The sequence below is a fragment of the Urtica dioica genome, chromosome 10, assembly GCF_054948205.1.
Source record: "Urtica dioica subsp. dioica isolate 48M chromosome 10, U.dioica_male_clone48M_v1_H2, whole genome shotgun sequence".
In the NCBI taxonomy this organism is placed as follows: domain Eukaryota; kingdom Viridiplantae; phylum Streptophyta; class Magnoliopsida; order Rosales; family Urticaceae; genus Urtica; species Urtica dioica.
The window spans coordinates 3,951,261-3,972,191 of NC_142765.1; the positions used below are offsets into that span (position 1 = coordinate 3,951,261).

A 20,931-nucleotide genomic window follows, 5' to 3' on the forward strand; every position below is an offset into this window, starting at 1 on the left:
AAAAAAACAATATATATATATATATATATATATATATATATATATATATATTACAAAATAGATTGGAAAAAAAAAACGAACCAATGAAATATGGAGACACATATAAGCTGAAGGAAAATAAATATCAAAGAGAAACTAATAAAGAAAATATAAAACTAACATACACTCAAAATAATGTATGTTATTGATATAAGCTGCGTTTGGTTGAGATTAAAAAGATTTGTTTTTGTTTTTAGAAAAAACTAAACTGTTTATCCGGTGTTTGGCAAAACTGTTTTTACAAAAAATTTCAAAAACGTTTTTAGATTTTGTACATGAGAGGGAAAAGCTAGGATTCTTAGCTTTTAGAAAAAGTGTTTTTAAGTTTGCTATATAAATTACTGTAATATCCTCGTACAAAATATTATTTATATATATGTATATAAATAAGCATATGAATAATTATTATTTAATTATTAAGAACATGTCTATTTTAGTTTTTTTACTATAATATATTTCTTTTACCAAACGCTAAATCAGTTTATGTTACAAGCAACAACCGTTTTATAAACAGTTTACCAAACACTTTGTCATTTAAAAAAAAAACAATCTAAAAGCACTTTTTAAAAACAAAGTTATGTTAAACGGGGCCATAGTATAATATAGCATCAGTAATTATGATTATAAAATACATAAAAAAAAATTATACAAAATATATCGATGAGAGAGAGAGGAAAAAACCAATATACATAATAAAAAATTTACAAAATAGATTGAAAAAAAATTAAAAAAAAAAACCAATGAAATATGGAGACACATATAAGGTGAAAGGAAATAAATATCAAAGAGAAAAAGAAAGTATAATATAACATTAGTAATTATGATTATAAAATACATAAAAAAATTATACAAAATATATTGATGGGATAGAGGGAGAAAAAAAACATTAAAAAAGGATTTAAAAAATAGATTGAAAAAAAAAACCAACGAAAGGCAAAGTAGAAAAAAAAATAAAAAAAAAACACGAAAAGGCGCAGGCAAAAAAAAAAAAAATCCATCACGTGTCGCCGCCTGACGACGCCACGTGGCGGCGTGTGGATGAAAGTTGAAAATGTTATCCTATTTATTATCTATGTTATAGATACGAGTGCAGGTCAGAATAAGAGATAACAACCGACTCTCTTAGACTAAGGATAAGAACAAGAAAAAGGAAAGAGAAACGTACAGTGAAGAAAGAAGCATAGAACCAGCAGAGAAGAAGAAAACATGCCGAGAGAAAGGAAAAAAAAAAAAAGAACCGAAGGAAAGAGAGGAAGAGAAATAGGGAGAAAAAAAGAGAGATTGAGACGGAACTGAATACAGAGACGAGATCAAGAAGTTGACAGCTTATATTTTTTTTTTCACCGTGATCGCGTGCGAAGGACAGCCGAGAAAGCAAGGCTTCGCCGGGGATTGTCGCGAGTGAGCGTTCGCTCTCATTCCTTCTTCTCCTTCTTATTCCGTTTTACAAGACGCTGAATAGATTGGGTTATGGATTTATATTTGAATTTTTTTAAGACCTCGGCCAGGTTCAACGAGAAAAAGAGAACGATAGGAGTTGGATTAGCGTCCTCACCGAGGTTGACATTCAAGGGTTTACAAAAAAAAAAAATTGAAATCGAGTTGGGATTTTGAGAAGCTCGGAGGGACAACAGAGAGGGAAACAAATCAAATTTATTCAAGGTATAACTTAGAATCCCTCATTTGCACAAATCTGATAAGTGATGTTTAGATGGTGATTTTGGAATTTTAGGATTTCTCTATGGAAATCAAAACGTTTTGTTTCAGTTAGTTTGAGGATGGTTGTAAATGGTTCCGTATGGGTTTTCTCATGGTGTACTGATTGGTATGATTATAAAGTTGTGTAAATTACAACTTTCGTTACTCTCGTTGCCTAGAGATTGACATGTAAAGTGAAGTGGGGACTTTGTTTTATTGCTGTGGGGAAATCTGAAAGTGAAATCATTGTGTGGTGTATTTTGGGATTTGATATTGATAGCAGATAGCACCTTTTTGGCTGTAAATGTCTTCTTGTGTCATCCTTTGGACGTAGTATGAGAATATGAGTTGCTTCTTATTTGGTTTTCGTGGTCTCGAAATTGAGGTTTCAAAAGTTGGCCGAGTCGGGTGCTGAGAGAAATCTTTGAGCAGTCATTCTTTGTCATATCGCCTTTTTGTTCAGATTTATGAGCTTGATATAATTAGGGAGTTAGTAAAGATCTCGTGGACAAGCCATTAAGACGTTTAATCTCGAGGTAGGTTAAATATAATCTTTCTTACCTGGTTTCATAGTTTGGCCATAACTTATATATTATTTTCAAAATGAAAATATTTTCAAAATGCCACAACACCCGAGACCAGTTTTAAAATGTGGCAGAATCTCAAATCGGGAGATCCGATTGTGAAATTGAAAGGTATTTTCAGTATTATACATATATCTCTTATTTGAAAAATATAGATATAATATTTTTCTATATTGGCCTGTGATAGCCGGATACTTATATATACGAAGCGGAGAATGCATGCGTATATATAAAAGGGTGTGGAGAGTGCACCATTATGATCAGAGGACTGCCACGGGTTATATGAGCAGACGGTGGCAGGCCACCAGCATAAATATCGCATTTTATTTATTTATTTATTTATTTATTTACATATATCATCATTCAATGCACGTTTACTTTCTGCAAGCTAGACTCGTACGTGGTTGGAGATCAACACGTGACGAGGGCTATACTTGTACGTGTATAGAGATCTACATAGGACAAGAATAATACTATGATATATGAGAATTATTATTGTTTAATAAATGTATTTTAAAAATCGAGCCAAATACTATAACACCTACTGGACCTCAAGCTCACCCCCTACGTTTCTTTGTTTTTCTTAAAATTATCTATATAACCAAGAAAGCGAGAAGAAGTGTTAGGACGACCTCAGGATTATAGCGTCGTCAAGTTCTGAAGACTCTGTCTTGTTTTGGAACAACAAGTGTATATATATATATATACTTATCTAAGTCGTTGTCGAAGTCTCTGCTTATGTTTTGTATTCTGTTTATCTTTCTCTGGACTTGTAAAGTAAATAACTACTGAGTATGCACCGTGGGTATGCTTTGACTCTGTTAGCGTTAATGGTCTAGTTTTCTCTTAATATCACTTTTATACTCACGTGCCATTTTTTAGGCGTGACAATTCAAACAATTTCATATCAACATTTAAATTAAATTCACACAATCACAATTCCAACATCTCTATATCAACGTTTCATATCAACATTTCAATTCATTTTACATAATCACAATTACATTTCAAATCATTTCAATTCCAACAATTTCGTATCAACATTTCAATTAATTTTACACAATCACAATTCCAACATTTCTATATCAACATTTCAATTCATTTAACACAATCACAATTACATTTCAATTAATTTCAACTCCAACAATTTCATACAACAATTAAAAAAAAATTATTTCAATCATAAACATACTTGAAAAACATTAAAAAAAAAAAAAAAAAAAAATCGCCGGAAAAAGTGGTGATTCGCCAGAAAATGTGGTGGCTCACCGGAAGTCTCGGTGGTTCGCCGAAAGTCTTAAAAAAATCTGAAAAAAATATATATCATAGATCACAACATTTCAAACAACTTTAATGAAAGATATTATGTTAAAAAATCAAATTATAGACCAAATTAAGGAAAAAACATAATTTGTGTATAAAAAAATCAGCTAGAAACTCGCCGATTTTCTCCAATCGCCGCCGATATTGTGTGGAAATCAACTTAAGCTTATTTGAAAGTTGCCGATTTTCGCCGAAAATGGTCGTCTTCTACAACGAATCCGAAAAACACCAGGAAGCTCCGTTCTCTCTGATATTATGCAAAAATGGACGAATATGAAATGGTTTTACTCTTTAAAACATATGAAGATACCCGGTCATTTTTCATGAAAACGATAAAGTCGTTTTTGCCGAAATTCGAACGAGATCAAGACGAAAAACGACTTATACGGACTCGTCGGCCGTTTACACACCGAAAACGATGTTGCTAACGATTGTCGGAGAAAATCGCCGGCATTTGAATCCTTGTGTAAAATGCAAAATAATACACTCACTTGTTAATTTTGCAATTTATACTTATTTTGTGTTCTAATTAATTAAACGGTGTTAACAATGTATTTGATAAAAAATAATTATAATTTCAAATAATATATGTATATGGAAATCTAAATCTCGTTTCATTTGCATAAATACTATATATTCTACCGTTATTGGCGAGTCTGAAGATTAAATTCTCTATATTTCCTTACAATCATGAAAGTATTAAATATATAACCCGTACAATATTCATATATCTAGCAATAATTAATGTGGATGATTCCACTCAAATGATCGGTTTAAATGCATTTGAAAAGAACCAATATGAAATTTAGCATGAAATATCTATGGATAGAACTAATTCACTATAGGGTTCTATAGTTTAAAAAATGAGTTTATCAGTCAATCAAAAAAATTTAGACGAAGATTGAGGGTCGAAGTAATAGGATAGTAAAAAGTGTACACAAGATAACTATAGCAATTTTCATTGGGTAAATGAATATATGACATATTCGCATGTTCCGCCAAATTACATATAAGTATGTGAACTAAATTTGAGCATTCGATCATAATGAAAATGTCGTTACAACTGAATCAAAATTTGATCATGATGTATAAGAACTTTTCTGTTACGAATGTTGCTAGAATTTTGATTCGTTTCGCTTAATTATGACGTTATTCATCGGTCATAATGAAAACGTCGTTACAACTTAATCGAAATTTGATCATAAAAAATTTATGGTCTTTATAATGTATAAGAACTTTATGTTATGAATAATGTTGGAATCTGACTTTATTAACAAAAAATTAGCGTGAATGCCGGTGATCAATTTAAATTATAATGATTTTAAGAAAGTGCCAAAAATGTATTGCGTGGCATGTGTAATTTTCATGTGAATCATATTCAAAAGGGGAAAATATCAACAATATCGCATGTGTTTAATCGAAATGCGAGATTTCTCCATTCGATTTATAGAAATATCAGACTTATCCATTCAATTTAATATAAATGACATATATCTCCCCTAAAAATGTTATATTACAAATATCACATTTTTCGTTTATTTTTACAAAAAAAAAAAAATTGAACTCCCCAAAATATCATGAAATAATTTTTTATTTTCTATTTTATATGTCATTTATATTAAATGTCTAACATATTTTTTTTTTTTGAAGGAGGACTACTCGCTTAGCGAGAAAAGTCAACATTTTTGGGTATCTTCAATTATTAATTTTGGGTATATTCCTCTTCATACGTCGACAATCTCGGATGAAAAGAACAGAAGCGATCTGGGCCCAACAAAAACAAAGCCCAAATCAGCCCAAAACGCAAAACCCTAGTGTAGAGAGAGAGCGAGGAATAAGAAGAGCACATCATCTCTTATTTTAGCCGCACCTTCAATCCTACCTCGATTTTTTTCTCTCACCACTCTCTCTCTCTCACCGTCCCTTCCCTTTCCTCTTCATCGTCTGTTCAGGTTCGTCTCTAGATTCTCCGATCGCGTTCTTATTATGTTTGTGCGATTTACTATCTAATGTTTGTCTGTGATAATTCATCGGTTTTTGTTTTATCTGTGATATTAAGCTCGTATCGTTAATGCTTATAATAGCAGGAATTGATGTTTCTCTGTATTTTTTTTTATTGAACATCAATCCTGTTTCTCGTACTTTGAAACTTTTTAGTTTGTGTTTGGATCGGATTAGTTTAAGATCTGGAGTTTTGAGGTTTATATTAATTCATAAAAGTTGATCTTTTTAATTTGTTAACATGGATTGATCTGAAGTAAAGTACGTTTTATGTTTACGTATCTGTTTTACATAACCTGATTTGTTTATATGTCTGAGTGGTTGACTTCTTTTAACAATTAAGCGAATCCAATAGCTTTCATTAGGTAATGATAGAATGTGGTGAATTTCCTTACTTCGTGAATTTTCCGTTCTTGCTTAGTTATTATTTTGTTATGGATTTTTCTGTTATGTAATCTTTCTGTTTTATTGCGACAGGTTTTGCTGTACTTTGTGGTACTCAAACACCAGTCAAGATGGTAAGTTTTATATCTTAGTTTTTGTGAATCAATCTAGTTCATTTTTTTTTACCACGTCTATTCTAATTACTAGCGTGAATCTAACTTATTAATCGTGAATTGTATTTACAGGTGAAGTTCACCGCTGAAGAGTTGCGTCGGATTATGGACCTGAAGAACAATATCAGGAACATGTCCGTTATTGCTCACGTTGATCACGGTTAGTTAATCTAAACCGTTTTTCATGTCAATTCCTGATGTATAATTGTCTTATAGCATGTCTCATGTCCTTAATATTTATTATATTTATGTATGTAGTTTGCTTTATATACTGTTGAGCTTCAACTTTTGACGACAATGGCTGATTTTTTTTAATTATGTATTATCAGGAAAGTCGACTCTTACCGACTCATTGGTCGCTGCTGCGGGTATCATTGCCCAAGAAGTTGCCGGTGATGTTCGTATGACTGACACTCGTGCTGACGAGGCTGAGCGTGGTATCACCATCAAGTCCACCGGTATCTCTCTCTACTATGAGATGACCGATGAGTCTCTGAAGAGCTACAAGGGAGAGAGGCAAGGAAACGAGTACCTCATCAATCTCATCGACTCTCCCGGGCACGTTGACTTTTCTTCTGAGGTCACCGCCGCTCTCCGTATCACTGACGGAGCCCTTGTGGTCGTTGACTGCATTGAGGGTGTCTGTGTCCAGACCGAGACTGTCCTCAGGCAAGCCCTCGGAGAGAGAATCAGGCCAGTCCTCACCGTTAACAAGATGGACAGGTGTTTCCTCGAGCTTCAGGTCGACGGAGAAGAGGCGTACCAGACCTTCCAGAGGGTTATTGAGAACGCCAATGTCATCATGGCTACGTATGAAGATCCTCTTCTCGGAGACGTCATGGTTTACCCTGAAAAAGGTACCGTGGCCTTCTCCGCCGGTCTCCACGGTTGGGCTTTCACTCTGACCAATTTTGCCAAGATGTACGCCTCGAAGTTCGGAGTCGACGAGTCCAAGATGATGGAGAGGCTGTGGGGCGAGAACTACTTCGACCCCGCCACCAAGAAGTGGACCAGCAAGAACACCGGTTCTGCCTCGTGCAAGCGTGGTTTTGTACAGTTCTGTTACGAGCCGATCAAGCAGATCATCAACACGTGCATGAACGACCAGAAGGACAAGCTCTGGCCTATGTTGAAGAAGCTCGGCGTCACCATGAAGTCTGACGAGAAGGAGCTTATGGGCAAAGCGTTGATGAAGCGTGTCATGCAGACCTGGCTCCCGGCCAGCACTGCCCTACTTGAGATGATGATCTTTCACCTTCCTTCTCCCTCCACCGCTCAGAGGTACCGTGTCGAGAACTTGTACGAGGGTCCTCTCGATGATCAGTACGCCAACGCCATCAGAAACTGCGACCCCGAGGGTCCTCTCATGCTCTACATCTCGAAGATGATTCCCGCTTCCGACAAAGGTCGGTTCTTTGCCTTCGGTCGTGTCTTCGCCGGAAAGGTCTCGACGGGTCTCAAGGTCAGAATCATGGGACCCAACTACGTCCCTGGCGAGAAGAAGGATCTCTACACCAAGAGCGTTCAGCGTACCGTCATCTGGATGGGAAAGAAGCAAGAGACTGTCGAAGATGTTCCCTGTGGTAACACTGTTGCCCTGGTCGGCCTCGACCAGTACATCACCAAGAACGCCACTCTGACCAACGAGAAGGAGACTGACGCTCACCCGATCAAGGCCATGAAGTTCTCTGTCTCGCCCGTCGTCCGTGTCGCTGTCCAGTGCAAGGTCGCCTCTGACCTTCCCAAGCTCGTTGAAGGTCTGAAGCGTCTGGCCAAATCGGACCCCATGGTTGTCTGTACCATCGAAGAGTCCGGCGAGCACATCGTCGCCGGAGCCGGAGAGCTCCACCTGGAAATCTGCCTGAAGGATCTTCAGGACGACTTCATGGGAGGCGCCGAGATCATCAAGTCCGACCCGGTCGTGTCCTTCCGTGAAACAGTCCTCGAGAAATCCTGCCGAACCGTGATGAGCAAGTCCCCGAACAAGCACAACAGGCTTTACATGGAAGCTCGCCCGCTCGAAGACGGCCTCGCCGAGGCCATTGACGACGGGAAGATCGGCCCGCGTGACGACCCCAAGATCCGGTCCAGAATCCTCGCCGAGGAGTTCGGCTGGGACAAGGACCTCGCTAAGAAGATCTGGTGCTTCGGGCCCGAAACCACCGGTCCCAACATGGTGGTGGACATGTGTAAGGGAGTTCAGTACCTGAACGAGATCAAGGACTCGGTGGTCGCCGGGTTCCAATGGGCCTCGAAAGAAGGCGCTCTCGCAGAGGAAAACATGAGAGGAATTTGCTTTGAGGTCTGCGATGTGGTTCTTCACGCTGATGCCATCCACAGAGGAGGAGGACAGGTCATCCCGACCGCCCGGAGAGTCATCTACGCCTCTCAGATCACAGCCAAGCCGAGGCTTCTCGAGCCGGTCTACCTGGTCGAGATTCAGGCTCCCGAGCAGGCTCTCGGAGGAATCTACAGCGTGCTGAACCAGAAGAGGGGACACGTGTTCGAGGAAATGCAGAGGCAAGGAACGCCGCTCTACAACATCAAGGCTTACCTTCCGGTCGTCGAGTCTTTCGGGTTCTCGAGCACTTTGAGGGCCGCGACTTCGGGGCAGGCTTTCCCTCAGTGCGTCTTTGATCATTGGGACATGATGTCCTCCGATCCCTTGGAGGCTGGCTCGCAGGCTTCGGTGCTCGTCGCGGATATCAGGAAGAGGAAGGGTCTCAAGGAGCAAATGACTCCGCTCTCCGAGTTCGAAGACAAGCTCTAAGTTTCTCTTTCTCTTATGAACTCTTTTGCTTCTCTTTCTCGCGCTCTTTTTTTATTTCCTATTTTTCTGAATATTTTGGTTTCAATTATGTTGAGTTCTGTTTATTTTTAGTTTATAATGTTTTTGGGACGACTGACTTTCCATTGGAAAGTGAAACGCTATTTTTGAGAACTTATTTTGTTGTTACATGTTCGGTATCATTTCTCTACTTTTTTTATCCAGCTTTAGGAAACTTTGGATACTAAAATGTCGGCTATGAAATCTTCCACCAATTAGTAATCTGTGTTGTGATATTTTCTGTGTGGTATATACTAAAATGTGAACTGATTTCATGTGATATTTATATCTTTAGGTTTGGTAAGTTCTTGAAGTTTTATTGCTCTCTATAAATGCATATGCATATTCATATTTTTTATCAGGTATCACATAATTTAGTTCGGGCTTCAAGCCCAAGCTCTTTCTGAATTGAGTATCCCTTGAAATTTCAACGGCTGTATTTTTGGAATTTTCATAAAATGTTCTTAATATGGTAAAGTGGCGGCTATGAAATCTTAACCTAGCGTTTCACTAAGATATCGTGATTATGAACTTGACAAGTTGTATTTATTACTAAAATATCGTGATTATGAACTTGTTCTTAATCTGGTAATGGCGGCTATGAAATCTTGACCAATTGGGAATCTGTGTTGTGAAAGTTGGTGTGGTTGTGTGTGAAGTTAACTCGGTTATGGACTGATTTCATGTGATTTTTTTTTTTTTTTTGGGTTTGTTAAAGTTTTTATTACTTTCTGTCTATACTCTATAATATATGCATGTTTTTATTTCCCTTGTTCACGTAAGGTACCAAAATCACATGACGTATAGAAAATGATATCATGAGCCTTACATCGGCAAAATAAAAAGATTACCATAAGCATTAAATAGATAGATTATATAGAAATCAAGAAGCACATTAGTTCAAGCTCCTTTACCTCTTCTATTTCTCAAACCGTTTTTTTTTTTTTTTTTTTTAATTTTCTTTCTAAATCCACATATGCTGGCAAAAAGCTTATATAAGCATAATGAATTAGTATCTCATTTTCTCTGCCTTTCAGAGCTAAGAAGACAGGTTGTCTTCTTCTAGACCCAAATGTTATGGAAATATATCAATTAGACCCGATAGTTTAAAAATATCCAAAATTAGACTTTTGTACCAATTTTGGACAAAAATACCCTTAAAAGCCCATATAACACTACTAAACAAAATTCATTCTCTACTTATTAGTATGTTGTTCATAATAACAAAAAACAACTAATCATTTATTAGAAAAAAAACAACTAATTATGTTGTTCATAATTAAAAAAAAACTAATTATTAGTATGTTGTTCATAATAAAAAAAAAAACTAATTACAAAAAACAAATAATTATTAGTAATGTTCATAATAAAAAAAAAACAACTAATCTTTAATTAGAAAAAAACAACTAATTATGTTGTTCATAATTAAAAAAAACTAATCATTAATTAGAAAAAACAACTAATTATTAGTATATTTTGTTCATAAAAAATAAAAAACTCTTTCTATTTATCTTAAATTATTAAAAAAAAAAAAATCAAACATGTCGGAAACTCGTCGGAACGTGTCGGAATCCATCGGAACTCGTCGGAACGTGTTGGAATCCATCGGATTCCGATGATCTTCATCGAAAATTCCCAGATTTAAAAAAAAAATTCACCTCCAAATCTCATTCAAATCAACCTAAAATAACTAATAACCACTCAAATCTTGTATCATATCGATCCTACACTAATTAAATCATGAAAAAACTAACTTTTTTTTTATTTTGAGGTATGGAAGTTTGAGAGAGCTTGAAACTTTGTTGGAGGTCGGATTTATAGTGGTTTCGGTCGGATTTGGTGTGGTTGGGCGTCAGAATGGGACTCACGTCGGATTTGGTGTTCTTTGGTGTGGAGAGAAAGTGAGTGAGAATGAAAGAGATGGACAGATGGTTTATTTTGAATTAAGGGTATTTTCGTCCAAAATTGGTACAAAAGTCCAATTTTGGATATTTTTTAACTAGCGGGTCTAATTGAGATATTTCCATAACTTTTGGGTCTAGAAAATGAAATTTCTCTTTATTTTTTTGGGGTACTATTCTATTGTAAAGTGGCGGCTGTGAAATCTTAACCAAGAAGTCAAGAAGTGTGTGTTCTAATGAAAATGGTATGTTGCTTGTGTTTCAAATATCAGTATCCTCGAGCACGGAAAGTTGTGATAGTTTTGGGTTTGTCAAGTACTCCAAGTTTTTTCTTTTTATGGAAAGTCATAGTGGACTAAAAAAATAAATGGGCAAATCTGCCAAAGGCATTTCTTGTACATCTAGAGGCAAAAGCGAGTGTCAAACTACATTAATCTTAACCAAAATAGCTCGCAAGTTTGTGAGCCATTATATTACATGTATAGGATGATACACGATCTAAAAACAAAGCCGAATGCAAGAGTGATAATCTCCGTTAATTATATTACATTGTGTAGTATAATACACAATATATAAACATGATAATATCCGCTATGCCAATGTGTCCGGTACTTCTTTATCTTGATGAGGTTAACTTCCACCACTTCTAGCTTCTTTCGAACCGCGCGAAATAGCCATGACTTCCACAACCAAGGAGACAAATGGACGGTCGAGGGGGGCAATAAAGTCATACAAAACAATACCTCGAAATTCGCGGATGGCACACTCCACACCGCAAGTTCCACCCTTATGCCGATGGTGCATCCACGCTCGCGGAAATCACCTCGAGATCTGGAAACTTCCATCGTTCTTGTCGGGTATCACGGGTCCGGGCCGCCACGGGGTCGCAATGGAGGCTTTGAAGCTCACTGAGGACCCCAACCGAACAGATGAGATCGTCCGATGTTCCCATCGGACATTTGTAGACCATGTTGTTCCGACGATTTCACAAATTTCAAAGAACCACCACGAAAAGCTCGAAATCATGTGAATATAAAACGGACTTTATGGGAATAAGAAGGCCCTATGTCTCCCCATGAAAATGCCCTTTAATCATATTCCACCACACTCACATAATTTCTATAAAACATGAAAAATAGATTATTTCCCTTTTGTGCACCATGGGCGAAAAGGGTCGATTGTCATTCCTTTCCTAGCAAAGTTCTCGGAAATATGGGTCCAATAATTAGGTGTATTTATTACAATTGCTTCCGTACCAAAACCTCAAAAGATTCATTACTATCTCAGTCCATACCGCAATCGACATTCCAACAAACATTCTCTTCAGACACTTCGACAAGATTTTAATATGCCACCATGTTATCTAATACAAACTCATTCCGTCCAAATTTCACCGTCCGTTCAAATCACCTTTTGTCCATAATACATCAAAAGCCTATTATCCACAAATTCTAGAGGGATTCGATAACCCGCCACATTTTTAGTGAAAGTTATTTCTCTGTCAAAAACAACAATAGATACTATGGAGGTATTTTGGGATACATAATTTGAATTGGGCCTCGACTAGCCTGATTAGGTTCGTGTAAGCATCTAAAGGCAGCGAATTCGAATTGGGATATGGCAGCGAGAAGGCTCATTGAAAAAGTTTGAACGGACCAAGTCAAGTCAAAGGAATGAGGAATCAACTCGCGAAGAAAGGAAGACGTGGAGAGTGAGTGGACGAACTGACGCAGCAAATGTCGCTAACACATCATCCTCAATTTTAGGATCTCGAATTTAAATTTACTTCTTAGTTTCTATAAATAATGCACAACAATATATGGAATGTACGTTACTTTCTAGCTATATTCCTACATCGTTCAATTATATTGTATTACACCAACTTCACTGTAATGTATAAACTTTTATAACGCTCGATTTGTGAATTTGAATAAAATAGACGCGTTTTATTTTAAATCAAATTTTTGTTGCATATGAGACATTCTTAAATTTTATATATACTGAAAAAAAAAGATAATATTTAAGGTCGACGAAATTTCGGAATAAGAATACTCGAGTAAACTCGATAATATTCTTATTTCTCCCGAGTGAAATTATTTAGAACATACTCGGAGATTTAAAAATCTCGAGAGTGAAATCAATTCCGAAATCTTTTAAATATATTCAAGGTAACGGGAACTAATGAGAATTTTCTCGTTTATTTTTAATTAATTAAGGACGAAGTTGTGAAGTTTTATTTTGAAAGGACTTATGTGCAACAAAATGAGGATGAGATTGAAAGAAAAAAATAAAAACTGGTCATTTGGTGATTGACGTGTCCATCACGTGGTGGACCATTTCTTCTTCTTCTTCCTTTCTTTTTCTTCTCTCCCGCGCGCACGAAACAGACCTGCAAGCAATGAAAAAAAAAAAAATTGTTAGCTATCTTCATCAACACCGGTCATCACCATCATCACCATAGCCATCTCTCTCTCTCCTTTCTTTTCTTCTCTTCGCGCCCTCCACCGCGCGCTCCAGCTGAGGAAAAGAGACGCCGCCGCGAACTACGGTGACGCCGGACCGGGAGAGAACGTCGGGGAAGAAGTGAGAACTCACCATGGAAGCTTGATTCCATGGATTGAGGTGAGAATCTCTCTTCTCGGAGTGGATTTCAAATCTAGGGTTCATAGTTCATAATTTGGGGGTTTTGAAATTCGACATGATTTCTGAGAAATTGCTTGGATTTTTTTTAGCCCGCCAAGTGCTCGATAATTGTCCCCAAAGAAAACTTAAAAAGATGAACAAAAGAGCCTCTCTCTTTCGCCTACGCAACTCCGTCGCTGCTTCTCCGGCGTGCCACGTGGCGTGGGTCCCACAACGGCACAAATCCTGCGGCGGCGGAAGAAACAGAGAGAAGATGAAGGTCTACCACAAAGTCCCCGAGCTCGACAGAGTCATGGACTTGCGCAAAAAGCCAGCCCTAATTCTCGAGCTCAAATCCATAATCCAGGCACAGAAATCCAAGTCCCTCCTCCTCCGAGACCTCGAGAAGGAAGTCGGATTCGTCCGGAAATGGAACTTCATGGCCGTGATCCAGAAATACTCGACGATCTTCCAAGTCTGCGGCGGCGCCGGAGAAAAAACCCCGCCTTTCGTGAAGCTCACCGGAAAAGCCGAGAAACTCGCCGGAGAGGAATCCGAAGCCCTGAAATCCATGGAACCAATCGCGGTCAAGAATCTCAGGAAGCTTCTCATGTTGACCGTCGACTCTCGAGTTCCGATCGAGAAGATCAACCTGATCAGACCCGAGCTCGGTCTCTCCGACGGCTTCGAACGATCTCTGATCCCGAAATACCCCGAATTCTTCTCCGTCAAAGATAGCCCTAACGGAAAACCCTATCTCCACCTGGAGAATTGGGATTCCTCGCTCGCCGTCACCGTCAGAGAACAGAATCTCGCCGCCGAGGGAATCCACGCCTCGGACGGAAATCCTAACGGAGTCAGAATCTCCCGTGACGGAAATTACCCAGGCCCAAACGCGTTCAAGGTCAAATTCCCGAAGGGCTTTAGGCCCAATACGGACTTTCTTGACGAGTATTTGCGTAGGTGGCAGAGGAAGGATTTTCCGTCACCGTATCTTAACGCGAGAAGGTTCGATAACGACGACCCGGGAACGAGAAAACGGGCCGTTGGGTTGGTCCACGAGATTTTGAGCCTGACGATTGAGAAAAGGCTTACTACGGCCCAAATAAGGGCATTTGGGCCTGAGTGTTATTTACCGTCCGAGTTGATTTTGTTCCTTGTGAGACACCATGAGATATTTTACCTCACGAATAAAGGTGAGAGGAGTACTGTGTTTCTCAAAGAGGCTTATGATGGGTCGGAGTTGATTGAGAAGTGTCCGATTTTGAGGTTTAACGCTAAGTTTGTGGCTCTTAGTGGTAGGGTTAGTGATAATAGCTCGCCAAGAAATGTGTTTGGAAAATTTTGAATGAGTTAGGAGATATAAAAGATCAGTGTTTTGGATGCTATTTAAAAATGTGTTCAGTTTATTGGTTTATAAGTGTAATTCGGTTTGATTATTTATCATCGAGATTCGAGACTCTAACCAAAATCTAGTTTTGGGGTTCAGTGAGAATTTGTATTCTCATATGATGTTACATAAGTTCGTCGGCATTGTGGACAAGACATGCCATTTGTCCTACAAGTAACATCTTTCTTATCGGTGATATGATTTGTGCAAAATTTTATAGTGTCACATTGAGAATAATACATCTTATCGGTGAGAATTATTTTAGTTATTAATTTTAGAGGGCTTCTCTAAACCAAGAAAATTTGCATTTGATAACATTTAGGATATCACGGAGGGAAACAATCATTTCGTACCATAAAATCATCAAACATTTAAGACAATTTCGTAAGTATATGAGCGACAACGTTATAACTTCTAGGATGAAAAGTTATTTCAAAATTTTAGGCTCATGTGCATTCTTAATCCTTAATGGGCCGATAATAATGGGCTTTTAGGTAGCTTTCATGTTCGTTTAAAATGCTTTTACTTTCACCGGAATTAAAAATAATAACAACTTGGATCAACTTATTAATTTGTTAGCTCGATATCAAATATCAACGTTTTGTTCCTATTATTATTATTACCATGTATTTTCAATTTATATATTCTATCGTCTATTACATTAGATATTTACGCACAAATTACAATTATTACCTTTAAGTATATATGATTCACACTTCATCAGAGGGAAAATGATATAACTGAAACTTGTTGGAATAAGGTGGTAAAGAATGGTAATTCAATCACCCAATAAAAAGTGTCTACCAAACTTTGTAATTCATTTATTTTTTATTTTTTTCATTTATTCACATTTGTGTACCTATTCTCATTCAGGTTACTACCCTACAACCAAACATATGCTTCTAATGCCATGTGAGCAGATGAAGTCAACTATTTATTGAGTATAATATATATATATATATATATATTTATATATATATATATATATATATGTGTGTGTGTGTGTGTGTGTGTGTGTGTGTGTGTGTATGTATAATGAGATTTTACCTTAGTGATGATCATTCTGGTATCTACAGAACTCTTGCAATGCGGTCCACTCAGAAGTTAATAATCCATAAGATTTCTTCATTGAAGCTGGTAAGAAATAATAATGTAAAAAAGTACTCGCTAGTTTTATTTTGATAGTAGGGCTTCAAAAAGAAGAAGTCATAAAGCAATATAACGAAAAAATAAAATTAATTAATAGTAAGGATCCCACCTAAGTTCCTTATTGTAGTGCCATATCTCATCATAATAATCTCCCATTTCATTGGCTCATATAGTTGTGGCTAGTGTCGAAGGTGTCTGTAGCTCTGAATAAATTGTGGAAAGTTATAAAATAAAATAATAAAAAACCTCATCATAATTTTCTATATCTTTTGACTCATAATTTGTGACAAGTCTTGCACTTAGTGGCGTTGAAGAAACTGAATGAAAATTAGTAATGTTTTTTCCATTAAAACTCAGCTGTATTTATTTGACCGTTGCAGATTCATGATTTTTTATTTTCTTTTTTAATTCACCCATTTTAATTACAATAAAAGTTAATGATAGGAATTTTCGGAGAAAAGGAAGTCTATTGTTTGTTGTTTCTCTTTATTATCATAGAGACATGGCAGTAGCCCACTCAACGATAAAGTCAAGCTTTTGGTACATATTACATATCTAATTGCAGATATCTCCTCTTTTTTATTTTTATTTTTTATTTTTTATTTTTTTAACCTATATATATCGTACAAATTACGCGTTATTGTAAACCATCAAAACTGCTTATTTTATATTCGTTGAATAAGAATATCACATCACAAAAATCTTAATGCCTCCCTACCATCTTCTCCATTCAATTTCTTCCGTAGAAGCTTACAATCATATTTTATTTGATTTTTTCTTTGTATACTTTTGATTTTTTTTTTTAATTTGAATTTGACGTTTAGAATTGATAGGCATAAATGACCAAATAATAAATTATATCCTTCTTACTTAATAGCTAGTCTACAAGTTCTTATGTCTTATACCTACTTAACAATAAATCATGAATTTTCTAGATAGGACTATAAATTAAGTTCCAATTCAAAGCCTAAATATAAATTTGGCACTATAATAAAGTTATTCCCATCAAATATAATCACTATATAAAGTATTATAAACGCACATGATGTGCATTTGGATTTGATGGTGCGATGTGTCCTTGTAAAAGCAATCAATGAAACAATGACCTTATGTCTTTTGTTTTCAATACTTTAATTTAATTTATATATCTTTTTGAATAATTATATTCGTGTTTTTTTCCCGTGACACTTCATAATGCTTCAAGCATAGAGACGTGCAAGCTGTGTGTGGGTTCTGATACGTTAAATATATGTATATTAATATTATATATATATATATATAAATATATCATATCTTAAGTATATGTGTGTGTACTTTAGTTATATGTCAAATATAGGCACTATCTTTGGCTTCTTCTGCCTTTTGAATAATTAGTCTGCTTTCTTTGTCACTTTCCATGTCTGCGATGACTTTATCAATATTATTATTTTTTTCTGTGCATATTATTATTATTTGGCTAAAATGTATTGCACGTAAACATACAACAGTGTTACTCCAATATAACGACACAGCATGAGAATAGCAAACAGAAAATGAAAACACATGGCATGGGTAATTTGTTGCAATAATGAAAAACAAATATTGAAAATAAATAAAATCTCTGTGCTTTCAATGAGTAGTTGAGTTGGGTGAACTGTGGACGATGATGAGATGTGATATAACAGAATACAGAAATTACCAGAGATAGATGGATAAGATTTTACTATGAAAGTGATGTACATAATAAATAAATGTGCAATACGCATTTAATTTTTTTTTTTTCAATAAGAAGAAAAAAAAAATTCTTTCTCTAATCTAATGTACACGTAAAACTTTGAGGCAAGGATTCACACCGTTATTAATACTTATTTAGCACTGGTAGTAAATAAGAAAATGACGGATCATTGTTATAGATAAACAGTTGACTGCACTGTAAATTGTAAAATATAACAAGTAATTGACGGGTGTTTATAAAGAAATATATTATATATATATAAAAAAAAAACATACATATACATGTCAAACTAAAACCATAATAAAACCGACGAAGGATAACAATGTAATGCTCAATGTTATTACAAATGGATATTAACTCTAGTATACAGATTCATCCTGGCTATTGAAATGAAATGAAATTCCATTTCCAATAAACCGGCTTCCATTACTTATTGAAAATGGTATTTCTATTAAACATTTTGGTACCTTCTATTGTTTATTGTAAATGGAATTTCCGTTAAACTTAATGGAAATCCTTATTTCCATTAACTTTCAATAAGGAATTAAAAAAAAACAATCAAATTTAATGGTAAACTTAATTATGTAATAAAAAAATTAAAAAAAATTAGAATATAAACTTAATTATGTAATAAAAAAATTTAAAAACTAACTATATAACAAAAATTAGAATATAAACTTAATTATGTAATGAAAATTTTAAAAAAAATTAAGTATATAATTTATATGAAGAGATTGTTGTAGAGAAATATTTGTAGAGAATTGGAGAGGATTTGAGAGTTTGAGTGAGAAGAAAGTTTGATTTGTGATTAAAATGGTGAGAAATGAGATGTATTTATAGGAGAAATAAAGGAATGGGTTAAAACTTTATAAATTGCGTAAATTCGAAGGTCCAACTGTCAAATAATGAACAAATTTTTTCAACCGTCCAAATCTAGTGGATGAGATTTAATTAAAAAAAAGGGCACTGTAGCGAAATAGCCAAAATGAAACTATGAAATTTGTTTTTAGCCTATGTTTCACAACTTTTAGGGAAATAGCCAACAGACTTCTGTGGCAATAATTAATGTCTGATTTACCCTTATTTATTAACAAATTCGTCACTTTATCTCTCCTACTTTTTTCCTACATTTTTTTTTTACATAAAAACTTCAAAAAACCATATCTATCTCATATGAACTCGAAATTGAGTGATTCCAAATCCTACGGATTCGTGACGCCGAGATCTTCAAAAATAGATCCATTGTGTTTGATGAAAAATCATGTTTAATATCATAGATGTAGAAAAATCACGTTACTACCTTAAATATGGAAATAACTGGAAATTTTTGAAATTATCAAAAAAATAAATGAAAACGTAACTATGATGCATTAAACATAATTTTTCATCAAACACAATGGGTCTATTTTCGAAGATCTCGACGCCACGAATTTGTAGGATCTGAAATCACTCAATTTCAAGTTCGTATGAGAAAGATACGAATTTTTGAAGTTTTGATGCAAAAAAAATTATTTGAAAAAAATAGGAGAGAGAAAGTGACGAATTTATTAATAAATAAGGGCAAATCAGATCTTAATTATTGCCACATAAGCCATTTGACTATATCCCTAAAAATTGTCAAACATAGGCTAGATCCAAAATCACATGTTTAAAGTGGCCTAGTTACTTACAAATCTCTTAAAAAAAATACAAAATAAAAACCTTCAGTGACATATATTAACATTACAATGTATAATGAACCTTCACGGACATATATATCACACACGACACACACATAAGTCACGCAGGAAAGGCAAAAAATTAATGGTACCTATTATATGCGTTACTCACACACACATGAAAGGCAAAAAGCCTGACACTCGCCTGACCCACTTCCGAGCTCTCTGTCCCGCTTTCGACACATGGCGGAAATCCTTCTTCCGTTACTGAGACTCACGGTACACGGCAGTACCGTCAGGCACGTGAAACAGACGGAAGAGCTTCCTTTCGTGCTTCTGCCGTTCGACAATCCACCTTGAATACAGATGTTTGAACTTGTTACATTTGAAATTAATAATATTGAATCCAGACGACATACATTGTCACGTCATCGTTATGGCTATTTACCTAAGATTTACGAAACATTGACTATATAACAATTTCCAAGCTTTAAAATGCCGATTGCCGATTTTGTGTCAATGATAAAAAAAAAAAAAAAAAAAAAAAAAGCGAAAATTGCGGTGGCCGATAGAAATTGCGACGGAAATAATGTGAAAATTTGAAAAAATTATATCGACGGAAATTGCGACAAAACATAGAAATTGCGACGGAAATAATGTTGTACAGTTTCAAATATAAAAAATAAGTTTCATACACATATAAGAAATTCTAAACATACATAATAAGTTTCAATTACAAACACACATAATATACAACCACAATAAGTTCAAACTTCAAAGTCAGATACATATAATAAACATACATAATAAGTTGAAAAATATTAAAATCATGCACAATATAAGAAATACACATAATAAGTTTTAAGTATATCATAATTTCATGTATTACCCCAGGTATGAAATTCAGTAACAAGGTATCATTTTTCATATTTTCAAATATTTGTTTACGAATACATATATATATATATATATATATATTACATATATATATATATATATAACTATAATTTTCTAACAATTAACATCAATTTCAAATTTGTAACATCTCCAAAAATATTAAAACAATAATATGTTCACCATGAAACAAGTACAAACAATGAAAAAACCTTAAAAATTATAATTTATATTCTGAAAAACACAAATAAACGTAATTTCCACGTAATTTCCATATAATTTCCCGAAATAGGCTTTTGGACGACGCGACCAAAATTGCGGCGTTAAATGCAACGAAAATTGTGACGAAAATGATACGATTTTTTGTGTTTTATATCATGGATTAAACGATATTAATGGACGCAAGGACATGGAAATTTCCCCGTAATTTCGACGCAATACCCGCGACACAAAATGGTGAAACGCACATATGATCGTAAATGTGCCAGACTTCTCAAATTTTCGCAATTTCGGCTCAATTTCCACGCAATTTCCCGAAATTTTAAACATTGGCGATTTCAAACGTTTTAATTGG

At 35.3% G+C, this 20,931-nt stretch overlaps 2 protein-coding genes across 2 annotated transcripts; both read left to right on the plus strand.

The window, feature by feature from the left end:
• Positions 1-5,468: 5,468 nt before the first annotated feature.
• LOC149383135 (elongation factor 2) lies at positions 5,469-9,158 on the plus strand. Its single transcript, XM_089629379.1, has 4 exons — positions 5,469-5,596; positions 6,123-6,163; positions 6,275-6,362; positions 6,532-9,158. Exons 2-4 carry the CDS (start codon positions 6,161-6,163, stop codon positions 8,970-8,972), a joined length of 2,532 nt encoding a protein of 843 aa, XP_089485505.1. The 5' UTR covers positions 5,469-5,596; positions 6,123-6,160; the 3' UTR covers positions 8,973-9,158.
• Positions 9,159-13,222: 4,064 nt separating this feature from the next.
• On the plus strand, positions 13,223-15,153 carry LOC149383136 (Ubiquitin carboxyl-terminal hydrolase family protein). The gene is made up of 2 exons (XM_089628201.1): positions 13,223-13,552; positions 13,663-15,153. Exon 2 carries the CDS (start codon positions 13,707-13,709, stop codon positions 14,898-14,900), a length of 1,194 nt encoding a protein of 397 aa, XP_089484327.1. The 5' UTR covers positions 13,223-13,552; positions 13,663-13,706; the 3' UTR covers positions 14,901-15,153.
• Positions 15,154-20,931: the final 5,778 nt, after the last annotated feature.